At 44.7% G+C, this 22,570-nt stretch overlaps 1 protein-coding gene across 6 annotated transcripts in view; it reads right to left on the reverse strand.

Annotated features, from left to right (window-relative positions):
- The window catches only part of DLGAP4 (DLG associated protein 4), an 85,018-nt gene that overhangs the window by 15,186 nt on the left and 47,262 nt on the right, over nt 1–22,570 (reverse strand). For 4 of the 6 annotated variants that reach the window (XM_042980459.1, XM_042980460.1, XM_042980463.1 and 1 more), the window contains 3 exons: nt 18,053–18,414; nt 15,463–15,551; nt 14,526–14,938 (listed from right to left, as the gene is read on the reverse strand). In XM_042980459.1, the coding sequence (XP_042836393.1) occupies nt 14,526–14,938; nt 15,463–15,551; nt 18,053–18,414 (864 nt within the window). Of the gene's footprint in view, nt 1–14,525; nt 14,939–15,462; nt 15,552–15,796; nt 15,877–18,052; nt 18,415–19,035; nt 19,188–22,570 lie in introns of all 6 variants that reach the window. The other 2 variants (XM_042980462.1, XM_042980464.1) reach the window with 2 other exon arrangements.

Consider the following 22,570-nt stretch of genomic DNA (forward strand, 5'->3'; position numbering starts at 1 on the left):
ATCAGGAATATCACAATTCTAAGCTCAGTTTCCCCTGTGACAGCTCCCCTTAAACCCTCCCTAGAACTAGCTATTCTCCACTTGGGCACTGATTCAGTTCTTTCTCACCTCCCTATGAATATCACCCCAACGGTTGTCCCCTTTCTCTCCTGCATAATGTATTTCCTCTTTCCTGCAAGGTCATTCTCAACAACATATAAACAGGCTTACATCACTCCATTTAAAAACAAAGGAAAAACCACCCCCCCAACCCTCTCTTGACCCTATATCCCTCTGTTTCTGTTTCTTGTACAGAAAAAGTCATCAATACTTTTTCTCTCTTTGTCTCTACTTGCTGTCTCCAGTTACTACTGTTTCCTCTTAATCCCTCTCTAGTCAGGCTGCCCCTCACCCCCACCCCCTTCCACCAGAACAGGTCCCTTCTTCAAGGCCTCCAGCAAGCAACCTTACGTTTCTAGGGGCACCTGGGTGGCTCAGTCGGTTAAGCATCCAACTTCACCTTGGATCATGATCTCATGGTTTGTGGATTCGAGCCCTGCATCGGGCTCTGTGTTGACAGCTCAGAGCCTGAAGCCTCCTTTGGATTCTGTGTCTCCCCCTCTCTTTGCCTCTCCCCCATTCGTGCTGTCTCTGTCTCTCACAAATAAACTTAAAAAAAATTTTAAAAACCTTACATATCTAGATCTGATCTGCTATGCTCATCAGCAGCATGTGACACAACAGAGTCTCTCTTCTTGAAAACCACTCAGTTGGGTTCCAGTCGCCTTCTCTCCCAACTTACTGGTCACTCCTTTCCCACCGTTCAGAGTGTTCGTGTCTCTACCCCTTTTCTGATCTGAGCCTATATGCTGCAGACTCCCAGTGTAATCTTCAGGACCGGCCTTCCCAGCTCCTGCATCCCGCTGCCTGCTTGACATCCCCACTCTGATAGCTGGTAACGTGCGTCGCATTCAACATGCTCGAGATGGAACTCCTGACTCCAGATATTTGCACCGGTCTTCCCTAGCCCAACTCCATCCTTTTCGTCACCCAGATCCTGAACCGGTTTTGACTTGTTTCACTCCTATTCCATACCCAATCTGTCAGGAAATCCTGCTCTACCTTCCAACTGTATCCAGAATCTGCCCCCTTCCTCAGAAGCGCTCAATGGCAACCACCATCTCATCTTACCTAAGTTATGGTTACATCCTTCGAATTCTCCCACCCTTTTTTTTTTTAATGTTTATTTTTGAGAGACCAAGCATGAGCAGGAGAGGGGCAGAAAGAGACGGAGACACAGGATCCGAAGCAGGTTCCAGGCTCTGAGCTGTCCGTACAGAGCCTGACGCAGGGCTTGAACTCATGAGCCGTTATCTATTTGGTTATTTTCTGTCTCTCTCCATGAGAATGTAAGCTCCACGAGGGCAGGGGCTTTGTTTTGTTCACTTCTTTCTCCCCAGAAGCTAGAAGAGTGCCTTGTATATGGCAGGTACCCCGTAAATATTCACTGAATGGATGTCAGGACCAGGGGAGGGCGTGCTGCTGTCTTCCTACTATTCCACAGTGTCCTGATGCCTGCAGTTACACAAGAGATGCTGGAGGCACGGTAAAATTAGACACGAAATTGTCATTATAGTGAATGTTATTTATGATGCAAATCTAAAGAGAACAGAGTTATACAAGGTTGCTGCACATGAGATCAATGTACAGATCTCCAAATAAGTAATCAGAATATGCAAAATAGAATTCATTTTACTATCAAAACACAAACTAGATAGTATCAAGAAAGAAACCTGAGAAAAATATATAAAACCTTCATGAAGAAATTCATCAAACTTGCATAGAAGGATATAAAAGGGAGATCTGAATAAACAGAATTAAGCTTTATTCATAGCTAAGAAGACTCAGTATTTTACAGGTATCAAGTTTTCCCAAATTCATCTATAAATTCTATTTCTAGTCAATGCCCCAGCAAAATTTTTCCACGGAGTTTATTGAAATAAACTCATTCCAAAATTAGTACTGAAAGAATGAAGAGGTATGTAAATTTTTTATTTCTGAACAAACACAATAAGGAAGAGGGATTCATTCTACCAGATACTGAGGAATGTTCAAAAGCTATGGCAATTAACAGTTGTATTAATGCAACAATAGACAAAATAGCAGAACAGAATACAGCCCAGAAACATACCCCTGTTGAGGTAAAATTTCACAGAGGTTGTGATTGAAAAGTATCACTAATCAGTGAAAAAAGTAATGATTTCGATAATCATGGTGTTATGACAACTGGCTTTCCATATGAAAAAAATGAAATTATAGAATACACAGATAGAAGCTGCAGACAGATTAAACACCTAAATATGAAAAACACAAAATTTGATACCATGAAAAAATCTCTATGCCATTGGAACACAGAAGGTATTTTTTTTTTTTTATGTTTATTTGATTTTTGAGAAAGAGTGCGAGCAGGAGAGGGGCAGAGAGAGAGTGGGACAGAGGATCTGAAGCAGGCTCCACGCTGACAACAGCAAGCCAGATGTGGGACTTGAACTCACGAACCAGGAAATCATGACCTGAGCTGAAGTCAGACACTTCAATGGACTGAGCCACCGAGGCGCCCTGGAACACAGAAAGTGTTCTTAAGAATCAAAGGTGCAGGGGTGCCTAGGTGGCTCAGTCGGTTAAGCATCCAACTCTTGATTTCAGCTCATGTGATAATCTCATGGTTTGTGAGATCGAGCCCCGCATTAGGCTCCCTGCTGACAGTGCAGAGCCTGCTTAGGATTCTCTCTTTCTCTCTCTCTCTGCCCCTCCCTTGCATGCGTGGGCTCTCTCTCTTTCCTTAAAAGTAAATAAACTTAAAAATCTGTATTACTAAAACAAAAAAAACTCATGAAAGATCTCAAATCAACAATCTAACTTTACAACTTAAGGAGCTAGAAAAGAATTAAATCCAAAGCCAACAGAAAGAAGGAAACAAAGATTAGAGGGGAGAGAGAACAGAAAAACAATAGAGAAAAATTAAGGAACAAAAAGATCAACAAAACTGACCAAAGTTTAGCTAGAGGGACTAAGAGAAAAAGACTCAAATACTAAAATCAGAAATGGAAGTACAGGCATTACTACCAAATCTATGGAAATAAAAAGATTGTAAGAGTTCTAGAACAGTCACACACAAACAAACTTGATAACCTACATGAAATGGACAAATTCCTACAAACGTAAAACCTGCCAAGACTAAATCCTGACAAAATAGAAAATCTGAGTCGATCTTTATCTAGTAAGGAGACTGAATCAGTACTCAATCAGTATTCAAAATCTCCCAACAAAGAAAAGGAGGAAACACTTCCTAACTCATTCTGTGAAGCCTCATTATGCCGAATCCAAAGCCAGACTGACATTACAAGAAAACTATAGACCAATATCCCTTATGAACATCAACACAAAAAAACCTTAACAAAATACTAGCAAATACAATTCAGTGGCATGTTAAAAGGATTATATATCATGAACAAGTGGGGTTTATTCCTGGAATGCAAGGATGATTCAACATGAAAACTGATCAATGTGCTACTATGCTGCATCAACAGAATGAAGAAAAACAACTACGTGATCATCTCAATTGATGCAGAAAAAGCACTTGACAGAATTCAACACCTTTCCATAAGAAAAACTCAAGAAACTAGGAATAGAAGGAAACTACCTTAACTAATAAAAGCCATCTATGAAAAACCCACAGTGAACATCATACTCAATGAAAGACTGAAAGTGTTTCCTCTAAGATCAGAGATGAGGCAAGGATGCTCACTTCTATTCAACAGTACTGGAGGGGCACCTGCATCGCTCAGTCAGTTAAGCGTCTGACTCCTGATTTCAGTTCAGGTCTTGATCCCAGGGTCATGGAATTGAGCTCCGAGTCAGGCTCCACACTGAGCATGGAGCCTGCTTAAGATTCTCTCTCCCTCTCTCTCCCTCTCCCCCCACTGCCCCGCCACTCTGCCCCACTTCCCTGCTTGCCCTTTCATTCTCTCTCTCTAAAATTGAAAACCAACAAAAAACAGTATTCGAAGTTCTAGCCAGAGAAGTTAGGCAAGAAAATGAAAAGACCTCTACATTGGAAAGGAAGAAGTAAAATTATCTCTGCTTACAGAATGATATTCTATGTAAAAAACCCTAAAGATTACACACATACACAACTAGAAGTAATAAATCAGCAAAATAGCAGGATACAAAGCAAAAAAAAATCAGTTGCATTTCTATATGCTAACAACGAATAAGATGAAAGAAAAATTACAAAAACAATTCCATTTACAATAGCATCAAAAAGAATAAAATAAATAACTGACCAACGAGCTGAAAGACTTGTACAATGGAAACTACAAAACACTGCTAAAAGAAATCAAAGAAGACATAATAAACAAAAACACATCCCCTATTGGTAGATTGAAGACAATGTTGTTAAAATGTCAATACTATCCAAAACCATTTACAGATTCAATACAGTCCCTTTCAAAAATCCCAATTATGTTTTTTTGTTTGTTTTTTAGATGGAACAGAAAAACCCATCCTAAAATTCATATGGAATTCAGGGGACCCAAATATGCAAAACAATCTTGAAAAAGAACAAAATGGAAGGACTCCTACTTCTTGATTTCAAAACCTACTACAAAGCCACAGAGATTAAAACAGTGGTATTGGCATAAAGACAGACCTATAGTCAATGGAATAAAATAGACAGCTTTGATATAAACGCTTGCATATAAGATCAAAAGATTTTCGACGAGAGTACCAGGACAAATGGGGAAAGGACAGTCCTTTCAACAGATGGTGCTGGGAAAACTGGCTATCCACATGGAAAAGTACCTAATACCATATGCAAAAATTAACTCAAAATGGATCAAGGAACTAAATGTAAGACCTTTTTTCAACAGAAAAATTCTTAAAAGAGAAAACAGCACAAAAGCTTCAGGAAATTGGATTTGCAGTGATTTCTTGGCTCTGACATGAAAGGCACATGTAACAAAAGAAAAAACAAACTGGACTTCATAAAAACTTAAAATTTTGTGCATTAAAAGTCATTATCCATAGAGTAAAAAAAAAGAGAACCCACAGAAGGGGATAAAATACTTGCAAATGATATATCTGGGTAAAGAATTAATACTTAGAATATATAGGGGCCCCTGGGTGGCTCAGTCGGTTAAGCATCTGACTCTCAGTTTTGGCTCAGGTCATGATATCAGGTTTGTGAGTTCAAGCCCTGCGTCAGGATCTGTGCTGACAGCTCAGAGCCTGGAGCCTGCTTCGGATTCTGTGTCTCCTCCTCTCTCTGCCCCTCCCATGCTCATTCTCTGTTTCTCTCTCTCAATAATAAGTAAACATTTAAAAAAATGTAAAAAAAAAATGGGCAAAGGACTTCAATGGACATTTCTCCAAAGAAGATAGGTGAATGGCCAATAAGCGCATAAAGAAATGCTCAAAATTACTAATCATTAGGGAAATGCAAGTCAAAACTATAATAAGATACCACCTCACACCCATTAGGATGGCTATGATAAAAAAAAAAAACAGGAAATAGCAAGTGTTGGCAAGGATGTGGAGAAATTCGAACACTTGAGCACTGCTGGTGGGAATGTAAAATGATACAGTGACTATGAAAAATTAAAAATAGAATTACCATATGATCCAGCAACTCTACTTCTGGGTATATATTCAAAAGAACTGAAAGGCAAGGACTTGAAGAGGTATTTGGACACCCATGTTCACAGCGGAATTCATTCCTCACAGTAGCTGAAACATGGAAGCAATCCAAATATCTACTGATGGATGAATGCATAAGCGAAATGTGGCGTATGCATAATGGAGTATTGTTCGGTCATAAAAAGGAATGATGTTCTGAGATATGCTATAACATGGATGAACTCTGGGGACATTAATGCTAAGTGAAACAAACCAATCAAAAAAGATAAATACTGTGTGATTCCACTTTTATGAGGTGCTTAGAGTATTCGGAACATAAAGACAAAGTATAATAATGGTTGCCCGAGACTTGAGGGGGAAGGGAGAATAAGGAGTTATTATCGTTCAATGGGTAAAAACTGAAACGTTTTGCAAGATAAAAAGCGTTACAGGGATGGATGGTGGTGATGGCTGTACAACACTATGAATGTATTTAATAACACTGAAGTGTGCATTTATTTTTAAAAAATTATTTATTTTGGGGGGGGGAAGAGAGAGAGAGAGAGAGAGAGAGAGAGAGAGAGAGAGAGAGAACACCCTAAGCAGGCTCCACACTATCAGTGCAGAGCCCGTTGTGGGGCTCGAACTCATGAACCGTGAGATTATGACCAGAGCAGAAACCAAGAGTTTGACACTTAGCCGACTGAGCCACCCAGATGCTGCTATTTATTATTATTATTATTTTTTATGATTTTATTTTTAAATAAGCTGCATCCCCAATGTAGGGTTTGAACTCACAACCCTGAGATCACAAGTCAGCACTGCTCCACCAAGTGAGCCAGCCAGGTGCTCTTGAACTGTACATTTAAAAATGGTTAATGAGGGGTGCCTGGGTGGCTCAGTCGGTTAAGCGTCTTCAGCTCAGATCATGATCTCACAGTTCATGAGTTCGAGCTCCGCATTGGGCTCTTGTGGACTGTCTGGAGCCTGGAGCCTGCTTCAGATTCTGTGTCTCCTTCCTTCTCTTCCCCTCCCCTGCTTGTGCATTGTCATCTCTCTCAAAAATAAACAAACATTTAAAAACATAAAAAAATAAATAAAATAAAAATGGCTAATGAATAAATAAATTCTATTCCTGAAACTAATATTACACTACATGTTAACTAACTAGAATTTAAATAAAAACTTGAAACATTGAAAAAAATAATAAAAGAATATAAACGATTAAGGTCGTAAATGTTATATGTATGAAAGAAAATATTGCCTCTTAGAGAAACCAGATTTGTCTCTGAAGAAGGACTGCAGAGAAAGAGTACTAACATTTCAAGGTCTTCCCCTAAGGAAAGAGCCAGCTGGTCACCCAGTCACCCTCTACAGCTCAGATGGACAATGAGACCACTTTATTGTAAGCAGTACCTGTCACTTTGTCACCAATAGAAATCACAGATAATTTCATATCACATTATAGCTGTCACAGTTATCTTGAAATAATGTTTCCTGTCATCATTACTTTGAAACTCTAATAATTAGACTCACTGCTACATTGTTATTTAATGCCTTAAGAAAGAAGTACACATTTTGATGACTGTATTAATGTAATTGGCTTCCTTTATTATTTGATGTAATTTTTACTGTATGTTATTTAAAACCAATTTTCTTAGGTGTCCATAGAAGCCTACCTTTCAACAAGCCCTGCCCAGGCAGAGCTGCCAGTTAGTTTCTCAGCGCTTCCATCTTCTTATCCTAATTTTAATTTTTATTAAATTAATATATATTCATACCTTTAAAAATAAGTAGGGATACCTGGGTGGCTCAGTCAGTTAGGGGTCTGACTTTGGCTTAGGTCATGATCTCGTGGTCTGTGAGTTCAAGCCCCACATCAGGCTCTTTGCTGACAGCTCAGAGAATGAGCCTGCTTCAGATTCTGTGTCCCCTGTGCCCACCCCACTAGCACTCTGTCATTCTCTCTCTCAAAAATAAACATTTGGCACAAAAACAGACACTCAGATCAATGGAACAGAATAGAAAACCCAGAAATGGACCCACAAACATATGGCCAACTAATCTTTGACAAAGCAGGAAAGAGTATCCAATGGAATAAAGACAGTCTCTTCAGCAAGTGGTGCTGGGAAGACTGGACAGCGACATGTAGAAAAATGAACCTGGACCACTTTCTTACACCATACACAAAAATAAACTCAAAAGGGATGAAAGACCTCAATGTAAGACAGGAAGCCATCAAAATCCTTGAGGAGAAAGCAGGCAAAAACCTCTTTGATCTTGGCCACAGCAACTTCTTCCTCAACACGTCTCCAGAGGAAAGGGAAACAAAAGCAAAAATGAACTATTGGGACCTCATCAAAATAAAAAGCTTCTGCATAGCAAAGGAAACAATCAGCAAAACTAAAAGGCAACCGACGGAATGGGAAAAGATACTTGCAAACAACATATCAGATAAAGGGTTAGTATCCAAAAATCTATAAAGAACTTATCAAACTCAACACCCAAAAAACAAATAATCCAGTGAAGAAATGGGCAAAAGGCATGAAGAGACACTTCTCCAAAGATGACATCCAGATGGCGAACAGACACATGAAAAAATGCTCCACATCACTCATCATCCAGGAAATACAAATCAAAACCACAATGAGATACCACCTTACACCTGTCAGAATGGCTAACATTAACAACTCGGGCAACAATAGATGTTGCCGAGGATGTGGAGAGAGAGGATCTCTTTTGCACTGCTGGTACAGCCACCATGGAAAAGTCTGGAGGTTCCTCAAAAAATTAAAAACAGAACTACCCTATGACCCAGCAATTGCACTACTAGGTATTTATCCAAGTGATACAGGTATGCTGTTTTGAAGGGGCACATGCACCCCAATGTTTACAGCAGCACTATCAACAATAGTCAAAGCATGGAAAGAGTCCAAATGTCCATCGATGGATGAATGGATAAAGAAGATGTGGTGTATGTCTATATATACACATACATACAATGGAGGATTACTCGGCAATCAAAAAGAATGAAATCATGGGGCGCCTGGGTAGCTTGGTCGGTTGAGCATCTGACTTCGGCTCAGGTCACGATCTCGCGGTCCGTGAGTTCGAGCCCCGCATCGGGCTCTGTGCTGACAGCTCAGAGCCTGGAGCCTGTTTCAGATTCTGTGTCTCCCTCTCTCTGACCCTCCCCCGTTCATGCTCTGTCTCTCTCTGTCTCAAAAATAAATAAATGTTAAAAAAAAAAAAAAAATTAAAAAAAAAAAGAATGAAATCTTGCCATTTGCAACTATGTGGATGGAACTAGAGGGTATTATGCTAAGCAAAATTAGTCAGTCAGAGAAAGACAAACATCATATGACTTCGCTCGTATGAGGACTTTAAGACACAGAACAGATGAACACAAGGGAAGGGAAGCAAAAGTAATATAAAAACAGGGAGGGGGACAAAACATAAGAGACTCTTAAATATGGAGAACAAACAGAGGGTTACTGGAGGGATTGTGGGAGGGGGGGATGGCTAAATGGGTAAGGGGCATTAAGGAAGCTACTCCTGAAATCATTGTTGTACCATATGCTAACTTAGATGTGAATTTAAAAAATTAAGGAAAAAAAAATTAAAATTTAAAAAAATTTTTAAAAAGAAAAAAAACATTAAAATTTTTTTTAAATAAGTAAAAGCACAGCAATGAAAGAAAAATAAATAGGACCAGGTCAGAATTAAAAACTATTGTGTATCAAATGATACTATCAAGAAAATGAAAAGACAGCTTACCGAATGGGAGAAAATATTTGCAAATCACATATTTAATAAGTGCCTATTATTCAAAAATTATATAAAGAACTCTTGCAACTCAACAAGAAAAAGACTGCCCAATTAACAAATGGGCAAAGGAACTGAATAGATTTTTCTCCAAAGAAGATACCCAAATGATGATCAATAAGAACATGAAAAGATGTTCAACATCATTACAGAAATGCAAATCAAAATGACAATGAGCTACTACTTTATACCTACTAGAATGGCTATTTTTTTAAGAGATGAAGACTAACAAGTGTTAGCAAGGATGTGGAGAAATTGGAACCTCCGTGCATTGGTGGTGGGAATGTAAATTGGTGCAGCCACTGTGGAAATCAGTATGGCGGTTCCTCAGCAAGCTGTAAACATAGGTCACCCAGCAATCCCACTCCTAAGTATATACCTGAGAGAACTGCAAACTGACTGAAACAGATACTTGCTTGCCAGTGTTCACTGTAGCACTATTCTCAGTAGCTGAAAGGGGGAACTAACCCCAAGTGTCCATCAACAGTTAAGTGGAAAAACAAAATGTGGTATTTATACACAGTGGAAATCTTATTCAGCTTTAAAAGGGTTCTGATATATGCTACAACATGGATGAACTTTGAAAACATGCCAAACACAAAAGGACAAATACTGCAACATCCCACTTATATGAAATATCTCAAATAGGCACATTCATAGAGAAATCAGATTAGAGGTTACCAGGGGCTGCGGAGAGCGCAATGGGTAGTTAATTGCTTAATGGGTTCAGACTTTCTGTTTGGGGTGGTGAGAAAGTTCTGGGAATAAATACTGATGATGTGCGACATTGTGAATGTAAGTAATGACACTGAATTGTACACTTAAAAGTGGTTAAAGCCATCTAGGTGGTTCAGTTGGTTAAGTGTCCGACTCTTGATTTTGGCTCAGGTCATGATCTCAAGGTTGGTGAGTTCAAGCCCCATGTTGGGCTTTGTGCTGACAGCACAGAGTCTGCTTGGGATTCTCCTTCTCCCTCACTCTCTCTCAAAAATAAATAAATAAACATTTTAAAAAGTGGTTAAAATGGCAAACTTTTTGTTATGTATATTTTACCATAATAAAAAAATGACAAATATGATCCAACCATTCCACTCCTACATCTATCTATACACAGAAGACTTGAACACAGCATTATTCGTGATGGCTTTTACCTTTCTGTTAGAGTCTTTACATCCTGATGCTTAAATAATTATTTCTTCATCTGTGATGTTACTATCATATATTACTAACATGCCAGCACATAACCTCCTACTCCTACATCAGTTCCTCACTTTTAAATAGAAATAACCAAGACGACTGGATGTTCCAGGAAACATCAAAACAAAAAGACAAATACAAAGACGGAACCTAAAGGACAGAGCACAGGGTCCCAGGAAAACTTACATTTATATATGTAGGTCTCGCAGGGGCAGGAGACACTCTATGCATAAAAAAAGGACAAAATATCATGAAAAAGAACAGTAGAATGACCTGTTGTATGGATGGCCATAGTAAACATGTGACGGACGGAGTTTGGAGATCAAGTCAGGAAAATGTCCCCATCTCCATAGAGTTCTCAAACAAAAATATACAAATAGCCACAAGGCATATTCAAAGATGCTGGACAATATTGGCCATCGTGGAGATGCAAATTAAAACCATAATGACATACTACTTCACGCTCACGAGGATGGCTAGATTCAAAAAGACCAGTAGTTGCAGGGTGCCTGGATGGCTCAGTCGGTCAAGTGTCTGACTCTTGGTTTCGTCTCAGTTCCTGATCTTGCAGTTTGCAAGCTCAAGCCCTGCATCAGGCTGACAGTGCAGAGCCTACCTGGGATTCTCTCTCTCCTGTCTCTCTGCCCCTCCCTGCTTGTGCTCTCTCTCAATAAATAAACTTAAAAAAAAGAAAAAAAAAGACCAATAATTGCAAGTGTTGGTGAGGATATGGATAAATTAGAATCCTCATATACCACTGGTGGGAATGTTAAGTGGTGCAGCCACTGTGGAAAATCATTTGGCACGTTCCTCAGAAAGTTAAACACGGAGTTTCCATATGATCTAGCAATTCTACTCCTGGGCATATATCTAAAAGAAATGAACATACTTCCACACAAAAACTTATACACGGTGTTGACAGCAACATTACTGATACTAGCCGAAGTGTGGAAAAAACCCAAATGTCCATCAACAGATGAAATGTATAAAAAATGAAGTATACCCATAAAATGGACTATTATTCAGCAATAAGGAATGAAGTGCTGATACTGCTACAACTTGAGTGAACCTTAAAAATGTTATACAAAACATAAGCCAGACACAAAAGACCAGATACTGTATGATTCCGTTTATAAAAGTGTCCAGAATGGGCAAATCCACCGAGACAGAATTGTGGTTGCTAAGAGCTGAGAAAGTGGCAGGAACCAAGAGTGACTACTAATAGTTACAGTGTTTCTTTTTGGAGTGGCGAAAATGTTCTGAAATTAATAGTGATGGTCGTACAACACTGAGTGTACTAACTGCCATTGAACTGTACACTTTGAAAGGGTGTTACTGCCTAGGTGGCTCAGTCGGTTAAACGTCTAACTCTTGATTGTGGCTCAGGTCATGATCCCAGGGTTGTGGGGTCAAGCCCCATGTTGGGATCTGTGATCATGAAGCCTGCTTGGGATTCTCTCTCTGTGCCCTTCTCCCGCTCATGTGTGTGCACACGCACTCTCTCTTGCTCTCTCAAAAAATAAAAAATAAAAGGGTGAATGGGTGAATTTCATGGCATGCAAACTATTTATCAATACAGATGTTATAGCATGGAAAAGAAAAAAAGAAAGAGCCTTACAGAAAGATAACCAAAAGATATGAGGAAGAAAAGATCAGAGACTGAGGCTCAATCCAGCAGGTCCAACGTCTAAGTGACACAAATTTTGGAGAAAATAGAGCAAATGAAAGCAAGGAAATTATTTTTAAGAATTAATGCAAGGCTATTGCTCAGAAACAAAAGACCTGCATCTCCATATAGAAAGGGGCTATCAACTATGGGCACAGTACATTCCTGTACAAAGTCCCATTCCACAGCACAGCACTGAGAAATTTCACAAGAGAGGTCAAGCAAAGAGCTTAACAGCTTCCATAGTAAAAACACACAAAGGACTGAAAATTAGAATGCATCAAACTTTTCAGCACAAGTAACAGAAGCTAAACACAATATAGCCTTAAAGATCCTGAGAGAAAATTGTTTCAACTTCATTTTTATACGTACATATGTTATATATACAAACATATACATATACATTACATATATAATTCATTATTTTCAACTTTATACTCAGCCAAACCGTGTGAGGTCTGAATAAAGACATGCAGTTGCCAAAAATTTATCTCGAACTAAAGGTGTGTTCCAGCAAAATGAGGGATTATGCCAAGAAAGCAGAAGGCCACGTGGTCTGGAAAGCAGGGTGTCCCCCATGGGACAGCGGCCAAGGGCAGTCCCAGGTGATGAAAAGGGAAGTTTCTGGATAGCAGTGAGGCAGCAGGCCCAGAGAGTAACCTAGCCAGATCAGAACAGAGGACAGAAGTGCACCAGGAAAAATATGAAATCATGAGATTATCTGATATGTCTGCATATCTGAAAAATAATACTGATGAAGGCTGGCAGATCTGGTGGAGTGTGTAAAACATTACAAATAAGAACTTAGAAAATGAAGCGTATAAAAAAGATGGGGCAATCATTTATGCTAGGAAAAATAAAGTGTGTAAGAAAAGGAAATTAAACCATAATATAGTATTAGGCTCTGCAGTGAACAATAATATTTACATGCTTACAGTAAACAAATGCACTGGTGGTTACTTAAGCCAAAACTGTGATGTAAGACATGCAGGGTGGGGCACAGGAGGCAGAGGTGATACAGCTAACTACTCACCTCTTATAAGCAGGAAATCAATACATGACGATGACTGATTTGAGAAGAATTAAGAGGTAATCACATTTAAAAGAAAAAAAAGGAATAGGAAGGCAAATACCAGGATGTACAGCTACCGACAGCTGCAAGCAGAGAAGTCTGAGGTCGGGCAGTGGGCTGGATGGTTCCTATTAGAAGTATTTCAGTGCACTCTCTGGTCCTTGGCTCCATTCTGATTTGTTAAATACTCTTACTGTGCAAAGTTATTAAGTACACAGCTCACAACAGTTCCCTGTGCAGCAGCAGGTGTGACATTAAACCTGGGAACTGGCCTAAAGGTCTATGGATACAGACCCATCCAAGGGTACCCTCCTCAGGCTCCACGCCATCAGGTGTCAGTGGGATGCTGACTTCATCCTTTCTGGATACTCTGGAGACCTGTCTTTCCTGCATGTTCTGTAGAGGGGCTCTCTTGGAGGATGAGCTTGGACTGAACCAAGTCAGGGCAGAGTGTAGCTGCTGGGGCCACGGCCTGGAGCTTCCCAGGGGCCACCTCTCTCCTGCTAACAACCACCTGTGAATCTAGGCTCCCTACATATTTTTAGCTCTTTCCGGAACTCATTTCCTAGAGGGATTTTTGGAAAGAGGCATGGATAGAGAGAAACAGAAGTAGAGAAGTAGATGGCTTCTATTTCACCCATTCACAGTTCCTCACACCCTGCTGAGGCCCATGGTTAGATCCTTGGTGCCTGGCATACAGTAGGCACTCAATAAGGAGCTGTTTAAGACATAAGCATGGTACCAACTTTCTGTGTCCCACACGTCTTCGGGCCCTTTACATGCACTGCCACCTTCAATCCTCACAAATGCCCCCAGAGAAGGCAGGAGTAGCTCTACATTACATAGAAGAAACGGAGGGTTCGGAGGCACTTGACTAAGGTCACTTCACTAGGAAGGGAAGGGCTGGGATTCAAGCCCACAGCCTGTACACCCTTCCTTGAGAAAGCTCAGCTTAGGTAGATAGAAGGGAGGAAAGAATGGAAATAAGAGGAGAGCTCACAGCTGACTCAAGAAGAGAAACTGAGGCCTTTCCCACTTGGAGGCTCCGAGGCTGGAGAACGAGCTGTGCACCTTTCTCTCCAGCCCGGGGCCCATCCCTGCAGCACTCACCTTCTTCAGAGAGGTTGTTCTCTTTGGTCTCCTTGTCCATCTGGCAGCACCAGCCCTCCAGCCGCTCTGTTTCTGCCTGAAGTAGTTTCAAGAACCAGTAGCCGTCCCGGCGGCACGCCCCTGGCTGTGCTGGCTCTGCCGGGGAGCTGGAGGAGGTCTCGAGCCAGGGGTCAGGCGGGGGCAGCGAGGATGCCTCTAGGGCAGGGTCGCTGTTGTCTCCATAGGAGAGGTTGCGCTTGATCTGGGCAATCTTGGGGACCTGCCGAGGGCCGGCATCGATGCTGATGGAGTTGGGGTGTGGGGTACAGTCCGGGAGGCTCCTCTCAGATGACTTACAGCTTGAGTCGTTGGCATCCTGGGTATCTGAGTCGGTGTCCCGTCGGGAGGACATGCTGTGAGAGGGGGCGCTGCTTCTGGGGGGGGGACAGGGGGGTGGAGTGGGGTGGGGACAGGAAGGGGTGAGAGTCACCAAGAGGGCCAGAGACCAGAGGCCACCCCGACCCGGACACACGGGAGACAGAGAAACGGATGCATCGTCTGCTCACCATGCGCCTGAAGCGGGTCCCACAGCCCCTGCCTCATTCTCTGCTCAGCCCTTGCCCCACCCGCGCCCACACGCGCACACACACACATGGACAAGGTCATAAGGTTGCCTGTTTACTGCAGTGGGGGCCAGAAGACCACCAACATTGGGGTGCTGGGCCGTGTCTCTGCCGGCTGCGGCCCCCCGTGGGCCAATTGATCTCACAGAGCAAGCGCTCATGGGCCCGCCCGCCTGCCTGCCCAGCCTCCAATGCCTGGGCCACTGCCCAAACCCCAAACCCAGCTTGGTTATCAGAAATCCAGCAAGGAAAAGTGGGTTAGGGAGAGCAGGAGAGGTGAGAGCAGAGGGAAGGGGAGGAGAGGGAGAGGCAGCCACCGCCTCTATGCGACTTACCGCCAGTCGTCCTCTACCTGAACCCCGATGGACTGGAATTTGGTAGCGGGACTGGGCTCCTCTTTTGGCACTGGCTGAATGCAGTCAACCTTATTGAAGGACAACGACAGCAACGGCACGGAGACAAAGACAAAAATAAAAAACAAACACCACACTTGCTGCTGAAATTCACATTAGTGGGACGACGCAGAAGGACAGACAGACACGAGGCATGCGGACACTGCACGTGGGCCCGAGGCTGGACCCAGTTAAGCCGGGCACTGCTCATTCGCGCGGAGCGGGCAGGTGGGTGGGCGGGAGGTGGGATGGGGTGGAGATGACTGGCTTTCCCTACTCTGAGGAGGGTGCCATCACATCGATTGCTTTGGGTCCGTTGTCCTCCGAGAGGTGGGAACCGTTCCTTCTAGTCCTCTCCTTTACACGCATCAAAGAGAAGAAAAAAAAGAAGGACGACGAAAGAGAAAGAAAACACACACACACACACACAAAGCCACAGCCGTTATCTGGTGTAGTCGAAGCTGGGGGCTGTCTTGAGGCAAAGATCACTCCCCAACCCTGCAGCTGAAGGGCAGGCTGGAGGCGCCTGTACTAGGGCCAAACCTTGGACATCGGTTCTGGATTTGAAAACTGCCCCAAGGCAATAGCCAGTAAGGTCCCAGGACGCTACAGGATGCAGTCCCTGGGCCTCGATGGCTGAGGTTACTTTCAGCAGTGGGTGGGCCTGGGGAGCAGCAGAAAGGGCCAGGGACAGGGCCAAGTGCAAAGCTAGTGCTTTTTCTCCACTCCTGTGAAGTGGAAGGAAACACGGCAGCAGTGATGCCCCGAATCTGCCTTTCTTCTTTGGGACAAAGCTGCATGGACGTGGAGCAGCCAGGCCGGCCCTTCCATCATTGCTCATGGATGAGGGAGAATCCACACTTGACCTAGGGCTTGAGGTACCAAGGGATGGGATAAGGGTTGTCAGGGTATCCTTGGAAATTGGGGACTCCCAATCTCTTGGCTTCACAGAAGTGGCAGAGGGTTGGGCGCCAGGCTCCTCCTCGCCACGGGGATGCAACTGCATTTCTCCTTCAGCAGGCGCCAGCTCAGGGAGTACAGCATCACCAATCTCAAAGAGCTGCGACAAGAGCTTGGAACAGGTGGGGGTGAAACCAGGGAAGGGGAAGGCCCAAGAGCTAGGATGCTCATCCCCAGGTAAATTTCTGGATGAAAGGAACCAACAGTGAGACTAAGACCTTCTGAAAAGACTGGAGTATCTGGTTTGGCCAGGGAGAGGATGGGGCTGCCCAAAGACCCTGCGTGGTTAAGACCAAGAGACTAGGCTACTTTCTATGTCCCTTAGAATCCCTCCTGGAGCAGCTGCACAGGGCAGGGACTTGAACCCCTTATGAAGGAGCCCAGAAAACATTAATCTCCCGGACAACTCTGTTCCTGTACATGTGGGGAAACTGAAGCCCAGGCAAGTGCAAGAAACTGGCTAATGAGTTTTTCTCTGGTTGGAACCCATTCAGTCTCCCTTGTGTCCCAAGTTCTTTTGGCATTCTAGCCCTCTGCCATCCACTCAGCCACATCCAGTTATCAGAGGCAGCTGGGGAAATGGGAGAGCCCTTCCAGCCCTAAGCCACAATGCACACCACCCTGACCTCCTTGAGGGCTCCACCTTTCCCAAGCTCAATGCTCACTGTAGCCACTTTCCTTCTTCTGTGCCCTGAGCGTGTTCCACTTTAGTCTGGAGGCTCAGTCAGGGCAGGTAGAGTCCTTGCACTCTGGACTGAGAACAACTCTTGAATCTGCAAAGCAGGGCTCAAGTTTCCCCAGCTCAGCTGACAAGACAGATTACTGTGGTCTGATGTGTACAGGAGGTGCTGTGAAGCAGTAGAGGGGAGCTGGTACACCCTGTCCTGCTGTGGGTGGACAGGGAGTTTGGCTTCCAGGAGGGTCTGCTGGCTTTGGCCACTTGGTCCTGGGGAAATATCTGCCTGGATCCTTTCCTATGGAGGGAGACCTCAGGACCAGCATCACACTTCTCAACTTGACATGGGCCTGGTGCCTCAAACCACCTACCTGTCCCCCAGGCCCGAGAAGGCTCTGGGTAAAGTTCCCCTCAAGCAACCCCCATGGCTCAAGGGCCCTGGGTCCTGGGCCCCAGGCCCATCGACGTCTAGGCTCCATGCTGCTCCCGCTGCCAAGCGGGGCTGCAGCCTCCGCACCCGAGCTGACCTTGGATTAGAGAACTGTTAGGCCAGTCCCACCTCCCACGCGTTGGCTGGCAGGGCAAAGGGTGGAGTGGACAGACAGACAGACAGGTGAACAGTGGACAGGAGATGGCTGGCTGAGTGTAACTACATTGACTGGGATGACCCACTGGAGAAACAGGGACACATGCCCACGGCTACAGATTGCAACATGTGGGCAAACGTAAGGAAGGCATGGCTATGGGTGGAATTTGGTTCGGCCACTTGGAGCCAACCCTCCAAAAGAGACAAACCACTTTGCCCAGGAGACCTAGTGGGCCTCCACCAGATGTAATTACACGCAGGCAGGTGCACAGGGTGGGCTGAGGACATAAGAGTGTGAAAGGGACCCCTACTTGTATTCCTATAGATGACAGTTTCCTTTTGGGGATGGCCTCGGGGTGGGATTCAGAGCTGGTCAGCGTCCCTTGTTCACTCTTCAGAGCTGCATGTTTTGGGGGTGGCTCCGGGGCCTCAGGGGCTGGGATGACTCCACCCCGTGTCACACTGGGCGGTCGGGTACTGCTGTCCAGGCTGTCTGACGAGTTGCTGAGGCCCGACTGGCTTGTCACCTCACTCTTGTGGTCCTGGCTGTCCAAGTAGGTGTCCTGGGCAGACTCGGTGCTGCTCTGGACTGTGACAGAGATGAAGGGTTTTGACGTGGTACGTGGAGGGACCGGTGGTGGGGTCTTCTTATAAGCCACTAGACATGATGAACCTGCAGATAGAAGAGAGGAGGGCAAGGAGAAGGTAAGGTCCCAAACCTTTGGAACCCCTTTCAAGTCTGAGGCCCCACCTGACCTGGCCCTAGCTCTGGCCTTGGCTATTCCCTCAGGAAGGATTTGTGGAGCAGGAGAATGGGGGTCTGACACAGCAGTGACCAAGACAGACAGACATAGGCCCTGCCCACTCTTCTACTAGTCCAAGGCCAGGTCTAGCTGGGAATGCCAACATGGACCAATGACATCCTCCACCTCATAGTCACACACAAAGATATTATCCAGCTGGAGCATGGACTAGATGATAAAGTTCATGGTGCCACAGCCTGTGAAAGAGCCTGACCCAGTGGCAGGGGATGCGGTGACAGTGATACAGAGGTCAGGAGTGCTGAAGAATGTTAACCTTGCTCCCTCCTCAAGCTCACAGACAGACCTACTGTTCCCGCTGGTCTTTTCCTTTTTTACCTTCCCTTTGCTTGGATGCCCCCTTTCTATCTGGTCAAAGACCAATACATCCTTTAGGATCCAGCTAACCCTACTCCCATCTTGCTATTCCCACCATCCCCTCATTATGTGAAAACCCCATATACCAGTCTGCCTCCCTCAAGAGTCCACCATACCTGGTCCAATTCCCCGTTCTCCACCGTGATTCAGGGAACCAGGCCCTACCATGGTGGGGGCTGGGGTCATCTCTGAATCCCATTCCAGCCTGGCCTGGGACTGGCCCACAGTAAAGGCCCACAGCTGGCTTCTTACATGCTCAACTTTTTGTCTGAAACAGAAGGTGCTGTTGAAACAGCAGTAGCTACTTGCTGTGAGGGGCTGGGTCAGATCCTGGGGCTTTTCTCAGCATCTTAACTCTAAATGCTGTTTCCCCCATGAGGACTAAAACAAACTGGGACTGGGAGTGGGAGTCAGATGAGTGACTTTGAGCTCTGCTTTCAAGGTGCTACTGTTCATGGTGATGGCCCAACAGAGACCCACAAAACCAGGCCCAGTGCCACAGGGGCCGTGAGCAAGGCACAGCAGAATCTATCCATCTGCCACTATGAGATGTCACTACACAACCATATCAGAATGGCTAAATTAAAAAACAGTGACAACACTAAGTGCTGGTGAGGATGTGGGGAAACTGAATTACTCATATGTTGCTGGTGGGAATGTGAAATGGTACCACCACCCTGGAAAATGGTTTGGTAGTTTCTTTTCTTTTCTAAAAGACTGTATTTTTAAGTAATCTCTACATCCAATGTGGGGCTTGAACTCACAAATTCTTGATCACAAAGATCATGAATCTGCTCCCCCTGGCAGTTTCCTTTAAAACTAAATATGCAATTATTCTACAAACCAGCAGTTGCACTCTTGGGCATTTATTTATCCCATAGAAATGGTAACATGTTCACAAGAAAAAAACTTATACATGAGTGTTCATGACAGCTTTATTTGTCATAGCCCAAAACTAGAAACAACCTAGATGCCCCTCAGTGACTGGTTAAACAGTCTGTGGTACATCCAGACTGTGGAATACCCCTGATCGGTAAAAAAGAACCAGCTACTGATATAAGCAACAACTTGGACAAATCTCAAGTGAATTATACCAAGTGAAAAAAAGCAATCTCAAAAAGCTACATACTGTGTGGTTCTATTTGCAAAACATTCTTGAAATGACCTGATTATAAAGATGTGGAGATTAGTGGCAGGTAGGGAGATGCAGGTCAGAGGGTGATGTAGAGGCAGGGAGGGACATGGTTGTGGCTATAAAAGGGTGACAAGAAGGATCCTCTGTGTGCCAAGAATTAGAACAGGAGGTGGACCGTGAACTTGCACACGACGAAGCTGCTGAGCACTAAACACAAAGCAAGTAAAGGGAAAATGGTGAAGTCAGTAAGATTGGCTGGATGGTATCTATGTCAGTATTCTGATATTGTGATATACTATGGAATATTCTAATATATGATGATATTATATTAATTTTGCAATATTTTACCATTGAGGGAAACTGGGTAAAGAGTAGATAGGATCCCTCTGTATTATTTATTACAACTGTATGTAAATTACAATTACTTAAATATAAAAATTTAATTTAAAAAGCCCTTCCATCTGTCAGTTCATCTGACAGACTTGTGTTAGGCCAGGCCCTATACAGACTCCAGGAAAGCTAGGAGCCTCATCAGCAGAGAAACAGCCATGAAATGAGTGAACAGTAACAGATGCCACAGCAGAAGAGCCCAGGAGCTGGGAGCCATGCCTCACGCCTGAGTCTGGAGGTGACAAAGGGCTCTGGGAGCTCAGAACCAGGAGCACTCAATTCCTACTCTGTTCAGAATTTCCCAGTCCTGCTGAGGCGTTGAGAAAACCTGGGGATCCCACCAGACACACCCAGTCTCTGCCTACCCCACCTGAGAAATGTGGCACATGGGCAGAAGAACATGGGCAGCAGAGCAAGCAGGGGGCGGCGCTTTGGTCAATAGGCACATGACCCTCTCTTGTACTGCCAGAGAAGGAAAAGGCCTGCTCAAGCAAGATGGGCTCCTGTGTTCAGCTGGCTGTGCACACAGGCTCACAGCCTCAAGGTGGGTCATTTACTGAGCTGTGCTCAGTTTTATGGCTTTGTAATTTAAACCTCACAGTGACTCTGTAAAGTGGGGATATGATTATGCCCACTCTATAGTAGGGGCATGTGAGGTTCAGGGTCGGATAACACCCAGAGTTGCTAACAGTAAGTGGCAACCACATCTGTTTGGTTGCACAGCCTACCTCATTCTGCTACCCAGTCTTCAGGCCCCTCTCTGCCAGGCTGGGGCTGCAGGTGTCTAGGGCCTTCACTGATCGCTGTGCCCCACAGTATCCTGCTAGACCCTGGAGCCTGTCTGCAGGGGGACGCCCAAGTTGAGATCTGACTGCTGGGGGAAGAAGGGCTAGACTAAAGGCAGAAGCCTGGCTTCTAGGCCCTGGCAATTCCTCACAAAAGTGCCTGCCTCACTCTGGACTTTTCAGTACTCTCATCTGTTCAGTGGGTGGGGAGGAGTTCTAAATAGCACACCATATTCACACAGCCCTTGACAAACTCAAACCATTTTCCCATTTGTTCTCCTACTCAAGGATAGGTGCGGAACCTCCCATCATTGAATGAAGAAGAGATTCCTGCTCTGAATCCCTTCTCTCTACTACCTGAAATCCTACCATTTGAGTCATTCCATTCACTTGATGATAAGAAGCCAGAAACCAGAGGGCAGCAAGGAACCAGACAAGCCTGAGTTCAGATCCCAGCTCTGTCATATACTAATTTGATGGCCACAGGGAGGGATTACATAGGCTACGTCACAGAGGGTAAGGCTCAGCCCAGGGCTGGCATGGCTACTAGTTTGTGGTACACAGTGAGCCAGGCCTAGGGTGGGGGTTGTGAGCCAAAATGGTACTATCCCCAGGTCACTGGTCGGAGAGGCTGGGCTGGTTCTCTATACAACCCTGGGGAAAGTTTTCCTGCAAGAGCCGGACATTAAGAGCAGCTCGTTGAAGCCAATGGCCAACAGTGCCCAGCAGACCCAGAACCGTAGGTTCTAAGTCTGACAAAGGCTGTGTGACCCCAGTCAGGGTCCTTGTCCCCATCTGTGGGGTGGAGTTCCCACTGGCCTGGAGGAGTTAGTGCGTGCAGGGATCTGTGTGGAAGAGGCACCCCCACCAGGAGACAGTGAGGTGCCCACAATCAGGAGTTTGGACAGAGGACTGACCCTCCAGCCTCCTGCTCAGGGTTGTCTAGGTCCAGAGTCCTGCTGACACGTACTCAGAGGCCTGAGCCCTGGCTGAGACAGCCACTCATTAGAGGGAAAGTGAACTAGCGAGAGGCCGGGCCAGGTGTGATAAGAGGAAAGGTGAACTTATCTTGGATTTTTTTTTGTCTCCTGGGCACAAGTCACAGCCAGATAAGTAATGTGACTCACAGGGAGGATTTCAGGTTGTCAGGGGCTCCCCGGGTGACAGGCATCCCTCAGCTCTGTGCACAGTCTTTCCCCAGGGCAGGGGGATGGGACCCAACTGTACGGAACAGCTCTCATTTCACAAGTGGGAAATGCCATGAAATACAGGCCAACAACTGCCCCTGCCCCTTCTAGCAACACCGTCACCGCCCTTCTTCCCACCTTGGGGCTCTTGCAC

The sequence above is a fragment of the Panthera tigris genome, chromosome A3 (genome assembly GCF_018350195.1).
Source record: "Panthera tigris isolate Pti1 chromosome A3, P.tigris_Pti1_mat1.1, whole genome shotgun sequence".
Classification (NCBI taxonomy): Eukaryota; Metazoa; Chordata; class Mammalia; order Carnivora; family Felidae; genus Panthera; species Panthera tigris.